We start from the raw sequence: 14,836 nt of genomic DNA on the forward strand, positions 1-14,836 counted from the left end.
AGTTCGAGGTGGATGTGTTGGCTGCTTTTGTCTTCTGTTTATTTATTGGTTTTTTTTTTTTTGTTTTTGCTTTGTTGAAAACGCGCGGAAGCATATGCTCTTAAAGCTAATTTATATACCCACCTATAAGTACATATGCTATATGTGCATGTTGGTGTTTAGGTGAGTATGTCTGCGATTATCTATGAATTCCTATGTTGTTTGTGCACTTCTCACCATGTACTGTCAGGTGTTGATAATAATTGGCCCTATAGGCTTGTAAGGGGATTTAAAGGTGTTAACTGCGAGAAGGTCGTGTCGCCTTGTCTACTTTTACGCATATACATATGAATTAATTGTTATTATTTATCGTAGATAATGTCTAAGAGAAGTTCTTTGATCGCCGTTCTTTCTTTTGGTTTGTTATAGTCTACGAATGCATAAGCCTACTGTTTAGTGTAGATGTAAACTTTTAAATCTGATTAAATGATTTTGTTATGCAAAAGTGTGTAAAAAAATGCCTCCTTACTACTGCGGAGACAATAAAAAACACTCAACTTTAATGCAGTTTAATATTGCGAACACATTTACTTTTATTCATATAAGCTTTGGTATGACTCCACAAAGAAAAAAAAATAAAAAATAAGATCATAAAATTGGCATATTTTAAGACTTTTATTTGGCTCAACAGAGACTTATGCGAAGGGCTATAATTCAATTCAAATACACTGCCGGCAAAAAGTATTGGCACAGCTGCTTTTTTACAATATATTCAACAATTTCTATTGTAATATTTTTCCGGCAATTTTTTATAAAAATATGATTCATTCCACAACAAAAAACATAAAAATATAATTTCTAAACTTTGTGCAAAACTCGCGAAAATTCAGCAAATTTTAAACGTTTTAATCAGATTATCTAGAAATTTTTTGAGTATGCAGATTTGTAGCCCATTAAATTCTAGTATAAAAAATGCAAGTTCAGAGTTCGTCAAAGTTTGCATTGATTTTTGAGAATTTTATTTGTTGAAGGTGTTTTGCATTTTAGCCACATACCTAAAGTCAAACCCAAAATCGGCCCAAAATCAACTGTAATTCGTAGCTACTTAGAGCTTCTACTTTGCTACAATAAAATTGATTGGGCTACAAATCTACATACTCAAAAAAAAAATCTAAAAAATTTGTTCAAAAAGGTGAAAATTTGCAAAAATTTGAATTTTCGCAAGTTTTGCACAAAGTTTAGAAAATATATTTTTATGTTTTTGTGTTTTTTGTGGAATGAACCATATTTTTGTATGAAATTGTCGCAAAAATATTACAATAAAAATTGTTGCAAATATTGTAAAAAAGCAGCTATGCCAATACTTTTTGCCGACAGTGTACATATAACATAAAACATTGCTTTCAATAAAAAAATTTCATGGCATTTAATAACTTAATAAGCTAAATTGATAAAATTAACAAAAAAAAAAACGTAAATTGAAAATAAACTTTTTTTATTTTAATTTAAAAATTCAAATTTAAGAGATGTGTTTTTTTGTTTTGAATAGACTTCAATGAACTCTTAATTTCCGTAAATAAAATTTAATTCACTCTCGCTTCGAACGAGTACCACCACATCCATTCTGAGTGTAGCAGACATCGGCTACATAATACGCTGATAAGCAGAAACTTCATGCTCACAACAACAAAACAGTTTGAGCGAAAAATTAAAAGCCCAACTAAATGAACTACTTATTTTAGTAGTAACTAACAGCGAAGTGGCAATTTGCTTGGAATAATATGTGCAATACTGTTGGCCAATGGTAATTGTTCTACCGCGAGTACTTAAGTACTTAACGAACAAGGCTTAAATACTTTTTGTTAGGCAATAAATTTTGCTTGCTACATTAACCTACTGGAACGATAAATATGTATGTATGCATGCACAATAGACTGGATCGCAAAAAAAAAAAAATTGGCAACAAACTTTTTTTTTCGTAAACAAACTTTTTTTCTTGTTTATTTATTTTATCTTAAAATATTTTTTCGGGGTTTCTTTTAATTTTAATAAATTTTCTAAGACTTTTTTTGTAAGATTTTTTGTAATTCAAAAATTAGAAAATTTGTAGCAACTTCAAGCTGTAAATTTTTTGTAATTTTTCAAAATTGTCGTATCCATTCAAAGACAAGCTCGTGGGCGTATACAGAGGGGGGGAAAGTGGGGCACTATTACAAGAGGTTTTGGATGGGGTTTTTTTTTTTTTACTTGACGTTAACGTTTTTTTCTGAAAGTTTATTTGTGCTAATCAGAGCCAGACTCAGTCCATAACTTTTCATGAGCGTAGCAAAATGATTTCTTCGACTCAACGCCAAGGAAGCTGAGGTCTGTCACAATGGATTGCGTATTCTTGTTACTATTTTGATTATTCTTCTTTTTACTTTGCTTAATCCAGTTAAAAATTAACCAATTAAGTGAAATAAGTTACTTCAATAAATTGTGCTTTCACAGCATTCAATTATTTTCGTAGAATTAAGTTTAGTAACTTTTTTGTGCCAAAAATGCATTAATTTTCGCGAAAATTTGCTTTAGGAGTTTTTTCACAGCTGCCTCTTCTGCTTCCCCCCCAATTACTTGCCCTTTAATTGATTGCACTATTTTTCTTACTTTATTTTGCCCAACGGTCGTTGCTTTGTGCAGCTGGCGCTTGTAATTTAATCAAAAACGCGCGCACAGGAAAAGTGCAATGCACTGCGTTCTTTCAGCAGTCGAGTTAAGCAAATTTGGCTAGGAGACCAACATGACATCAAAGCAACAAGTTAACATTTTGGACATTCAAGTCAAGCTCAAACTTGTAAGCATTTACACAGTCCGGTATATGCGCTAGAGATGGGAACGGCACTAAATATATTTAATCCCGATCCCGAAATTAAATTTTTAAATTCCTAACCCACCCATCCCGACGTTTTTCAGAATTATACCGCTAGTCTCGTGGGTCCGGAAAATTATAACTAAGAAAAATTCAAATGTGCTTTAAATTAATTTTAAACATTAAAAAAAAAAAATAAAAAAATTATGAAAGATCTGGCATCTCCGTTCAAATGTGCTTTAAATTAATTTTAAACATAAAAAAAAAAAAATAAAAAAATAATGAAAGATCTGGCATCTCCGTTTATTTTGTTTTGCTTTGCTGTTGGTTTTCGTCTCAATAAAATGAAGATTTCCTGAATTTGCGGTTTTATTGGGAGTGTCAGGAACAAATTATGATCCCGTCCCGCCTGCAACATTTTTACAGACCTACCCGATACCGCCCATCGCGACCAATTTGAAATCAGTATCGTGGGTCCCGCGCGTGCCGATACCCTGCGTTCATCTCTAATATGCGCACAACTTCATTTACGATTAAAGTGTCAGCGAGCAACTGCTTTGGTGGCCAATGCCAGCCAGTCGTGGCTGTTGGAGCGCTTGACGTTTGAGGAGTAACTTGACTTTCGTAGCAGCCAACAGCCAGGCTAGGCTGGCTTTTGTAGTTGGACTATTTGGTGCTCCCATGTTGTTTTAGAAGTTTTTGTTGGAAAAACTATATTTTAATTAAGTTTTGTTATTTTGCCCTCACCTTTTGCATAAATGTGAAATAATAGAGGGATTATTTTTCCGCTTATATTTGGTGCCGTGGTGCGTAGTCGAGGAAGTTTATGAAAAATAACGAATAATAAAATGCAAAACATTGTCAAAAAATTTCTGAGTTTCCCATTGAGCTATTGTGCTCAAAGCATACCTTGAAGTTTTAGCAAGCTCTTTAATCTTCTTCTGCTTGAAAATAATTGCAAGCGATACATAATTTTACCTCATTTGCTGTTCAACAACCTTTCATTTAGGTTTGCACGATTTTCCTTATAAATTTGTTATTTTATAATCCCATCCACGTCTACGCAGTCTTCACATATCTTGCGTTCTCAAGATTTTCCCATCATCATTATCCTCGTTAATCCAACATCACGTTACACCACAACCAGCGGTTAAGCCTTGTGCAGGCAACGCGCTCATTTAATTTGTATGCCAAGGATCTAAGCATGTTTTGTGAGTACGGGTGTATGAGCACAGATGTGTTTACATTATAAATATTTACATGTACATATATTTGCATGTACATATATACATACAATGCGAACAATTGTACTCTGAAATGGAATTTTTACTTTTTTTTTGTATTTTTCGATTTTCTTCTCCATGGATGTGTTTTGTTTTAGCTGCTTTAACCACTTAACACCCCCGTGATTATTTTCAAGTTTAAATTTATAAACATACATACGGTTGGAAAATGTTTACCTGCCCTGTAGGATAAGCAAAGAAAAAGTGAAAGGAGTGATTAACATTGTGAGAGCATTTACTGGTTATGGCCACTACACAGCGCCTGCAACAGCTGGCATATGCAGATTTTTATGCAACTTTATTATTAAAATAAAATTGAATTTACATACATACATACATGCCAATGTGTAAACGATAAGTCGCCATTGACCAAAATTTGATACTTGATAATTTTTAATTCTGGGCTGATACTCGTACTTAGATGGTTAGGGGAGATGGCGGATCGGTCCTCCCTCACTAAGCGCTGCTGCGTTGAGAGATTAAAGCCTAAAAATAGTTTTGCCCTGACTGTGAAAAAATATCTGGACTTTTGTATTGGTTGCTGGGTATTCACAATCGTTTGCAACGTCAGTGACACATGGCGTATGATGAATATAATTTTTATAATGAGGAAGGTAATGCAACTGTTTTAAGAATTCATCTTGAATGCTAATCAAGTTCACAAAAACTTTTTGGTTTGAGGTTTACAGAGTTTCGCAAAAAAAAACGATATGTACGCTTGTACAACGTGCATATGTACATATGTACATTAGGGTAGTAAAAAAAAAAAATTAAATATTAAGCTCTCACCCCTAAGATTTTTCTAAATCGAAAAAAGAATAATATAATAATAATAGATTGACGCTTACATATACGCTAGTGTTTGTTGTTACACAAAGGTCACCAAAAGCGCTAAAAAGGCGATGGAGGGACCCACAAAAATCGTTATTATTAAAAAATGGTAAAATAAACGATGTGGTATTATTACTGGAAATCTTCTGAAGAAAAACAGAGTTATCCGATTGAAAAATATTGATTTTCAAGAATCCTATGCCAATTTTACGAATAAGTGTTTTTCCTATATAAAATACATGGATAACTTCATGGGTTTGAAGCAGATCTAAATATCATTTTTGTTTAAAGAATAAAATACGGGTATTATTTTTTTCCATATAAAAAAACCGTAGAGTTTTTAATTTTAAACATTTTTTGGACGACCCTGATATACATACATACATACATACATACCTATTAATGGGTGATTTTTAAAATGTTAAATTTTCTACAAGAAAAGGACACGAAATGTCTTACCCTTTCATAGGAAAACCCGTTGTTTGAAAAACAAGACTCGAAAAATTTTGAACTTCGAATGAAATATTTACCTTTGTGAGAATTGTGTAAAATTCATAGACAGGAAAAAATTATATGGATTTTCAATAGCCCTGAATTTTTAGTTCCTTCAGGCCTACTAAACCTAGGCTAGGTTGCAATTTTTTTTTCTTAGGTCGGTTTTCTCAAGTAACCTGTTAAAGGTCGTATTAAAATTTATGATTGCGTCTAAAGTTAGGCATTTTATTTTCGGCTTTAAATTGGTTTAAAACCAAGAAACATACATACGTCAAAAAACGATAATAGGAATGTATCACTTTAGACATAGCTTGGTTTTTAGTCCAACCTTTAAATAAAAAGTGAACTTTAAAGTTAAAGGTTACTTCAGAAAATGGCCTTAAGTTACTTGTTTCGTAGATACCTTTAAGGGAGTCTTCACAGTTGACGAAAAGCGCTAGTTTCAATAGCCTTCTAGACCTCCATGAATAGTCAAACCAAAGAACAAAAAGGGACAAATCATTATAAATGTAGCGAAAGTGAGTAACAGGGGCGTGCCTTCTCTTTTGAGGTGATTCATTTTGAAAAAAAAAAGTGAGCGCTTGCAAAGACTATGAACCAGTCATCTAAGTTCATAACGGTTTGAGAGGATCGATAAGCAAGGCAATCTTTTTGAAGTATAAGTTATGTGCAGAGATAAGGCATGGAAAAAAATTCGAAAGATGCAAAAAAAGTTCTGGAAGATCTTGAAAGGTAATACATTGGTCCTGAAAATCTCGAAAGTTCGTGCAAAGTTTCGAAAAAATTAACGCGGATCTATTAAAAGTTTAGTGAAAACTGAAAAAATTCTAAAAGTTAAAAAAAAAATAAAATAAATAAAATTTAAATGTCATGCGATGTCTCGAAAAATTCATCGCAGTTCTAGAAAATCCCGTAGAATCTAGGAAGGTCCCCGAACGCTACCGAGAAAAAGCTGAAAAGACTCCAAGATCGCGAATAGTTTTATATTTTTTTTACTGGCATAAAACCCACCAAACACCACGAGAAAGTGCTACGATGAACTTTTGCAATTTTTTTTTGAAGTGCAACTTTAAAAAACAATTCATTTACTGCCTCCGAGTTTGCATAGTAAAAAACCAGAAAATTTCTGGGAATACAAAATTTATGTTCTTACGACTACAAATGTCTATCAGTCAAGTAGCTAATCTAGGGAAATTGTAATTCAGCAAAGCCTTACTTTTACTTTATAGCCAGTTTCACAAAAGCTATTTAAGTGAAAATATTTTTTATTTTTTTTAATTTAATATGAATACTGAAAGAATGGAAAATCACTTTTCGCCTACTTAAATTGCTAATGAAATCGGCAGTTAGTGTTGTTTAAAATAATTTTAAAATTACTTTTTGAATTCACTCATACATAATACCTTTTACTTACCTATCAAATCTTAATATGAAAAGTTTGAAATTCATTATTTTTCGCTCGAACCAAACGACTCACCCTTTAAAAAGTATGTATGTATGTAGTTATGAAGCATATGGTTGTTTCCAGGTGTATTACTGATTGCGGAAATTGCGTCTTCAGCTCGAAAAAACTTTTACTTCTTTCAAATTCAAATCCCATTTGCATTTAGCAGATCTGAGCTCGTCTGCACGACCCAACATACATATGTATGTATGTATGTATGTGGCAATAGCAACAACAAAAGCAAATACAAGCAAATTACACATTTTGTTGAGGTCATATGCTTTACGTTGCTTTTTTTATTTACTTTTTCTACCTCATCCGCCTGATGCGTGCGTTGTCTGTTGTTGTTCTTTCGTTGCGTTGTGTTTACATTTGTATATTTGTGGTTGTCGTATTTGTGTGTTTCTGTGCGTTGTGTAATTTCCCGCATGCCGGTTTGTGCAAACACGTGTACATATGTGGGTATATAATTTTGTATGTATGTACATACATATGAATTTATGTAAATATGCTTGTACACCTAGACTTTTGCGCTAAATTTGCATCACAACTTTTTGTTGTTGTTTTTATTATTGCTTTGCTGTGCATGTGCTTCAGTTGCTGTTGATCTTTTGGGAAATTTAACATTACTGGCGTACATCCGCTGTTACGTCAAGCAGCAACACAGCAGCGCAGCAGCACAGCAGCACCGGCAAACATTCTTTGTAGCATCGACTTTTGAAGCAGAAAAGCGGAAAGGAATGATGTAGGATAATGCATACCAAATCCATTTGCCGGATGTGAAAGTGTAACACATCGCCGCTTCTGCATCGTGTGTGTGTGTGTGTGTGTGTGTGTGCGCGCGCGAGAGGAGCAGGTGCGTTTGTCAATCAATATTCATGCGTGCATAAGTACTTAGTTAAAAATTCATATTCGAAGTGAGCAGGGGAGTGGAATACCTAATAGGTAAACTCCACAAATTGTTGATAAAATTAATTTCAAAATGTTGGGAAGCATAGAATTTCCTCACATATAAGAAAATGTTTTCATATTTTATTTTATAAGGCAATTTAGGATTTGACAAAAAAGTTGTCTTAAATTTTCGTTTCTTATCTCGAAATTTTTTTTTAATTTTTATTTATTTTTCACAATTTTTTGTACTCGGTACTTCCGTATTTTACGGTTCGCGCCACATGAAACGGGAATTTCGTTCTTTTTTTTTTAATGTCTGATCAGCGAAAAGCAATTTTTTTTTTTTTGCTAAAAAAATATCAGGTTGCCTTTTTTTGTTTCAGTTACTGTCTAAAACAATTATTTCCTACTGGCGCTTTAGTACCCATTTTTTTTGTTTTCAGCTTGTTCTCACGATTTCGCGTTTGAGTTTGATGTTATTTATTTTCCGCTTTCACCCATCAACGCATAAGCTTTGCTTAAGGGCTTTACTTCGGGGTGTAGCTTTCATAGAGCACATTTTTATATATATATATTTAAAAATAAGTGATGATATCTGTGTAGTCAATTTAAATAAAATTTTGATGTTTTCGATTTAAAAATTCGATTTGACTTGCATAACACTTGGTGAAAATCGTTAAAGTTTAGTTTCCACTTTGATTTAAAACGTTGCCTTATGCACGGGTACTTCAAGGGCATGTGAAATTTAATAAATATAAATGTAATAGAAGCTTTTGGTGAAGTGTAGTAAGCCAGACATCACTGCTACCCTTAGAGATTTGGTGATTAGAGCAAGATAAGAAGACACTAGGATTATGCACCATCAAATTGCCAATTGCTCATTAAGGAGCGCAGTTCGTTGTCGGATTTGTGTTGCGAAAGATCTTCCCCTGTGTAGCGCACTCTTGAGCACTGCCTCCGTCACAACAAAAATCGTACCTGATCATGGTAAGGTAGTTAGCGAAACACTGTGCACAATATAGAGAAAGTGTTTTTCTTGCACGGATCAATTCAAATGCCTTGACCAGCACTCAGCACCAATTGGCAGTGTTGGGTGGACACACTTACCACCTTGGTAGGGCCGAAACCTACCTAAAGCCTCTGCCGTTCTCTAGATCCCGGCATCCGGTTGCAATGCAACTCGACATTGAACCATTGCTGGTTCTACCCGCATTTGGGCGTTAAACCACAACCACCACGATACCTCCCGAAGGGCCGCACCATGAACAGACCGAAGTAATGCTCATCCCCCAGACTAGCTCGACCAGCCAGACTCGCCCGACTTGCTCGACTTGCCCAATTTGCACTTGCCAGACTTGCCAAACTTGTTCACATGAACACCTGATACCTCCCGCTTGGAGACATTTTCACCATTATACACAATTTCACCATTTTATTCTTCCTTCCATTCAATTTCTTTCTCACCGTTTTGCAAGTCTTGCAAGTGCTCATCGTGCTTGTCTTGCATTTCATGCTCGTTCCTCTAGCTTTGCCCATCTAGCCAGCGAACACACTCCGTGGGCATTTTGCTCCCCATGGTATCAGAATTAAGTCTCGGATCAGACCTCGAAAGCCGTAAACTTCTACCAGTTGAGCTTCCACTCGACTCAGGACTGGTAGCCTTTGGCGGGGTACCTCAGGATTGTCAAGCCCCTAGTTCCACTTACGCGGAACTCCCTGGGGGGAGCCTACCACAACAATCATATTTCGAAAGCTGCGAGAAAGAGCCCTATCTCAGAAAATGGCACCGCCCTTCTTCAGAATTTGGTTGAAATCTTTCTATCTCAGAATTTGGTTGGAGAACACCCTATCTCGACTGAAAATATATTACTCAACAAAGTGAGCATGTGGCCTGGCAGTCTGGCAAAAGAGCAGATCAGCTCAATCAATCACTGTTGTCAACATTCGTTGCTTGAACTCATCTGCTCTTTTTCCAGAGTGCGAGGCCACTTGCTCAATTTGATGAATACCACTATTGAAAATATGTTGAGATAGGACGTCTTTGAAGCAGCAGCTGAGCTAGGACGTTTTTCACTGAATTCTGAATAAGGGAGTTCTTCAATAAAGTTCTGGGGTAGGCTTTATTTCAACCAAATTGTAAAATTGGGCATTCTTCAAAAATTTTCTGAGATAGGGCGTTTTCGACCCGGCTATCAAGATACATAGTTCGATCATGCACCCAGCCGTCGATATAATAAAGAACTAAGACTTTTAACGGCGCGGTCGTCCCTCGGCAGACAATGGCAAACCTCTGAGTGTTTTTCTGCCATGAAAAACAGTTTCTCACAAAAATACAATCGCCGTTCGGAGTCGGCGTAAAACTGTAGGTCCCTCCACTTTGTGTGACATTATTATTATTAAGACTTTTAACGTGTCTCACTACCGCTGAAAACCCAGATGCTCCCTTAAGGAAACGTTAACGAAATTCGGAAAAGGAAGAAAATAAATGCGAAATGCGTGAGTCCATAGTGCCTAAGGCGCTGGCTGATAGCAATAACGATCGAAAACTCAATCTTAAAGGTTATACACTGAAAATAAAATCTGCGTAAATATAACGAAAACTTGCGTACATCTTACGAAAATTTTCGTCATTTTGAGCCACGAAAGTTTTCGTTGATTGTACAAAATCGTTTTCGTACATACTACGAAAATATGAGACATCAGATCTTAGTACATTGTACGAAGGAATTTCGTACTATTTACTAAAGAAATTCGTACTATTTCTTTATTTTTTACGAAATTTTTGTAAAATGCACAAAAATAATTCGTATATTTAACGAAATTATTTTCCTAAAAACTGCAGTTGTTTCGTAGAATTTGCAATTGCTTTCACTCACCACACTGTAAAAAACATAGTACGAATCATAACGCAACGCTTTTATTTTTTTTTTATCCAGCAAACCCCTCTTTAAACGTTTAAAATTATATTATACGTGTCACAGCAGCCAACCAGTAATTTCGCAATGACACGCGGTACATACATAAAAATGTGATGCAATATTAAACTGCCGGTAATTTAGTATATTGCACGAAAATATTCGTCTGTTGTACGAATTTAAAAAACATGTTTCTGCATTAGTTCTATATACGAAAGTATTACGAATACAGAATTGTAGATTTCGTATATTTTAAAACCACACGTAAACATTACGAATACATTCGTACAATATACAAAATTATTCGCACAGAGATTTGTTCAGTAATTTATGAATGTGTTTCGTAAAATAAACGTAAGATTTCGTAAATTGTACTGAAAAAATGCCTTACGAAAGTCATTTCATTATATTTACGAATGGTTCATAAAATTTTGTTTCGTTGTGAAAAATATGTTCGTATAATGAACGAAAGTCTCGTATATTGTACAAAAACCAAGACTACGAAAATTTTTCGTAGCACTTTTACGATTTTTTTTTTCAGTGTAGGACCGGGACGAATTTATGTTAGAACAAGACTGACGAACTGCGGAGGACAGTTCTTTCTTGAACCGACGTAATGGTACCAGCAGTGGCAACCTTAGAGAAGATGATAAACCAGATCCTCAAATCGAAAAGAGGATGAGCGCATACCTTAGCTTTGATCGAATTTATAGCCATTTGAAACCGCACGAAAAAGAATTGCTCCTTTGCTGCGATATTTGAGTTTTGTATCCCCGCAAAAGTAATACTTCATTCGAACACAAACGAGATTTCTGAAAGATGTTCGAGAAGCTACTTTGAGCTCAACAAGCGCACCTTTTGTTCTACCTTTCCGAAAGTAGTAAAGGCGCCACGCCGGCGGTGGGGTCTGTTGGTGAACGAGTACAAAGTGCAGTATCTCACTTTCATCGAAGGAGCAATGAGCACTTTGGACTACGTTTTAAGTAGTGGAGAATTTTGAAAACTTGGCCACCAACACTAACACCATGCTTGCGTTGTATGCCAAGTTAGGGTGTCTTTGGAAAGACTTTACGGAGGAAAGTAATAGTAGGAAAGTTGATCCGTGAAGTCCTATTTCTAAAATAAAAATATTCTTTATTGATCGTTCACCGTGCTAAGCACGACGAAATGACAACCAGAAATAATCAAAATAAGTTCTACAGGGGGGACCTAACCTGCAGTATAATTTCCTAAAAACCACACATCCAAAAAAATTGCATAAATCTGTTTCACTTACGGCAAATTGCACCAATTTCACTATTTCACGTCGATGTGTTTGCCTAAGAAAAATTACGTTTTTACGTCAGCCAATCCTGTGTGACCATGTTTGCTTGACATTGACAAGCGGCATTGCAGCCGCTGTTTATTAAAAAAGACAAAAAAAAGGCAACATATTGGTTCAGCTTACTTTGATAGGAGCTAACCCAGCCGTGTGTGTGCCTTTGCAAAGGGCTTGTGCGCATTGTATTTGCTTCCGCTTCCAGTTTTTACATCCGCATGGCATAGAAAAAGTTTGCGCACACCCATGCGCACTTATGTAGGTCGCGTGTCTGCCTACATTTGTGGGCATATGTATGTATGTGTACTTGCGCTTCACTAAAAAGTGTACCTTCCACGCTGACCGCGTTTGTTGAACCGTGTCTACAACGGTGAAGGCTAAACAAGCTAGCTGCCAGCTGCCAAGAGTAGAGAAAATAGCGAAACAATTTGAACAATTGTTGATTTTAGTTGGTTTTTCATTTGAGTATTTTCTGCACATAATTTTTTTTTTTTTTAGTTTGTTAAGTTCTACCGCACACGCATGCTTGCATATGTTTCTATGTATGCATAAATATATGTAGGTTTTTCAGGAAGCCTTTCCATGTTAGCCTTAGGCGCTCGAGTGTCAAAAAATTGTGAAAATTGTTTTCTAGAGCTTTTTTTTTTCAGTTTGATTGGAAAGTGACGTAAAATCACTTTGTATGCGCGTTTGGGTAAAAAATAGCTTTGCAATTTTTTCAAACAATGTTCGTATTTGTGGTATACAGTTCCGTTTATTAAAAAGCAATTTGGAGTGACTATCAAACGTATTTTGAGTGACTTTTGAGTGACTTTGAGGAGCGGATTACGTTGATTGTCTCTGTTTGATTTTTAAGAAACAAAAAGTATTTCAGAGAATAAATAAATACATGCATACTTTTTTAATCAAGCATTTGCGGAGGTAGAGTATGTTTTTAACGGATTAAAAATTCGAGTGAAAACTTCATGATTGGGGAGCCGGAGTTAAATGATTTCTGTAGAAACTATTTTTTGTTTATTGTAGAAAAAATCTTACTCTCAAACTATGTACATATATACATATATTAAATAAATATTTAATGCTTACTTTTTTCTTTTTTGCAGGAAAAATGGACTGAAATGATTTCAGTAGACATACGCTCAAAGTAAATATATCGAAATCAAGTCGATGATATGGTTCTAAAGAGGCTTAGTAGCTGATGATCTCGCCGTGAGTTTGAATAATTACCAAATAGCAAGTGAAAATAAAGCACCATTGACTCTCAGAGCGCGGAGCGCGCGAAGTAGCTCACTTTGTGAGCTCTGCGTGAGAGCGTTTGGACCTAGTTCGATGACGGCGCACTCCCATAAGTTGCCGCTTTGTATGCTGCTGCTAATCGCACTACTACACAATACAGCAACAACTACCGGAGGCACGCATCAAAAAAGAGAATACAGAGTAACCAGAAGATTCATAGAAATTGGCAGCGAACAAGCGTTTTCAGCAGAGACGATACGAGAGTCGGTATCGAAGGGCAGCAAAATTGGGGAATGGCATATAGAAGGTGTTGAGTGCAGAAAGGGAGAAACAGTACTAAGGGAAAATAAGAATGCGGAAGAAGCGCCGGCGAAAGAGAAAACTACCCCCTGTCTCAATGGCAGTAAAATCCTCACAGCAACGAGAGCAACTCAGCTTAGCATAGACACCAACCAACTGGTGAGAGAAGGTCTTTTCGCGAATGTGAGCAGCGCCAAGAATTTAACACCAGCACTGGAGGATAAGAAACCGTGCTCCGCCGTACATGACATTCTCAAGCATCAGATCGTTTTAGATGTTAAGCCCATCACCAATTCGAAAATCCTGCACAAAACACCCGCGCCAGCAACAACAATTGCCACCTTCTCTTTGCGCCTTAAAAACGCACATACCAGTAGTCATATCAATTATCCGCCGCCAAGTGCAGCAATTTCACCGCTTTCACATTGGCCAGCATTGCGTTTTAAGCGGCAACAAGCAGCGCTCCCACATAAAACGCAGCAGCTGAGCGCATTACAGAGTAGCACCGGCACTGCAGCGCACTACAATCCATTACCCGCTGTGCCATTACCGACGCCACCACCTTTTCCCGGCAATTTTGCAATTTCACCATTTAGCGGCGGCGGTGGCGGCGGTGGCGGCGGCGGCGCCAAGCACATCAGCACCGCTGGCAATGTTTTGAATGCCTTCGCCGGTTTCTCATCCGCCTCTTCCGCTTTCTCAGCCACACATCGCACAAATTCGCTTTGCGGTGGCATCCTTAAGTCGCGCTATGGCACTCTACAGACACCAAATTTTCCACATAAATTCCCAGCACCCATCGAATGTGTGTGGGTAATTGATGCCTCTGAGCTGCCAATTACAACTTCCGCTGCTGCAGCTGTAGGCGGCGGTGGCGGTGGTACCAACGTCTCCATCATCGTTTACCTAACGCAATTGTATGTGCTGGGTGGCCTCAAGTTCACCGAATATATGTACTATTCGGATGATTATAAAGTGCCGGCACACCGTGTGTTCACACTTACTGAAGATGACGTGACACAGGTGGCATGGGTGCAATTTAGTAGTCAGTATCTGGAGATACGTTTCACGATGACCTCTTTGGATGGCACACATTTGCGCGCCTTGGATCGTCTGCTGGACGTATATGGCTTCAATATTACCTATGAGGTGCAGCAGCAGGTGAAGACGTATCAGTGCAATACACTGCAGTGTCGATTTCTCGGCCATTGCTATGCGAAGGCGGACTACAGGTGAGTGTGTGTAGCAAGTAATAGCATACGCAGTAAGTGTGGCAGGGGGTTTATTTTCTCCTAG

At 36.7% G+C, this 14,836-nt stretch overlaps 1 protein-coding gene across 1 annotated transcript in view; it reads left to right on the forward strand.

The window, feature by feature from the left end:
* The window catches only part of LOC118735905, a gene marked incomplete at its 3' end in the record, with an annotated part of 539,363 nt that overhangs the window by 159,039 nt on the left and 365,488 nt on the right, over window positions 1-14,836 (forward strand). The window contains 1 exon segment of the mRNA XM_036465930.1: window positions 13,108-14,772. Within this exon segment, the coding sequence (XP_036321823.1) occupies window positions 13,334-14,772 (1,439 nt within the window). The 5' untranslated portion in view covers window positions 13,108-13,333.

Source organism: Rhagoletis pomonella, unplaced genomic scaffold (assembly GCF_013731165.1).
Source record: "Rhagoletis pomonella isolate Grant_MI unplaced genomic scaffold, Rhpom_1.0 Rhpom_scaffold_00003, whole genome shotgun sequence".
Lineage (NCBI taxonomy): Eukaryota > Metazoa > Arthropoda > Insecta > Diptera > Tephritidae > Rhagoletis > Rhagoletis pomonella.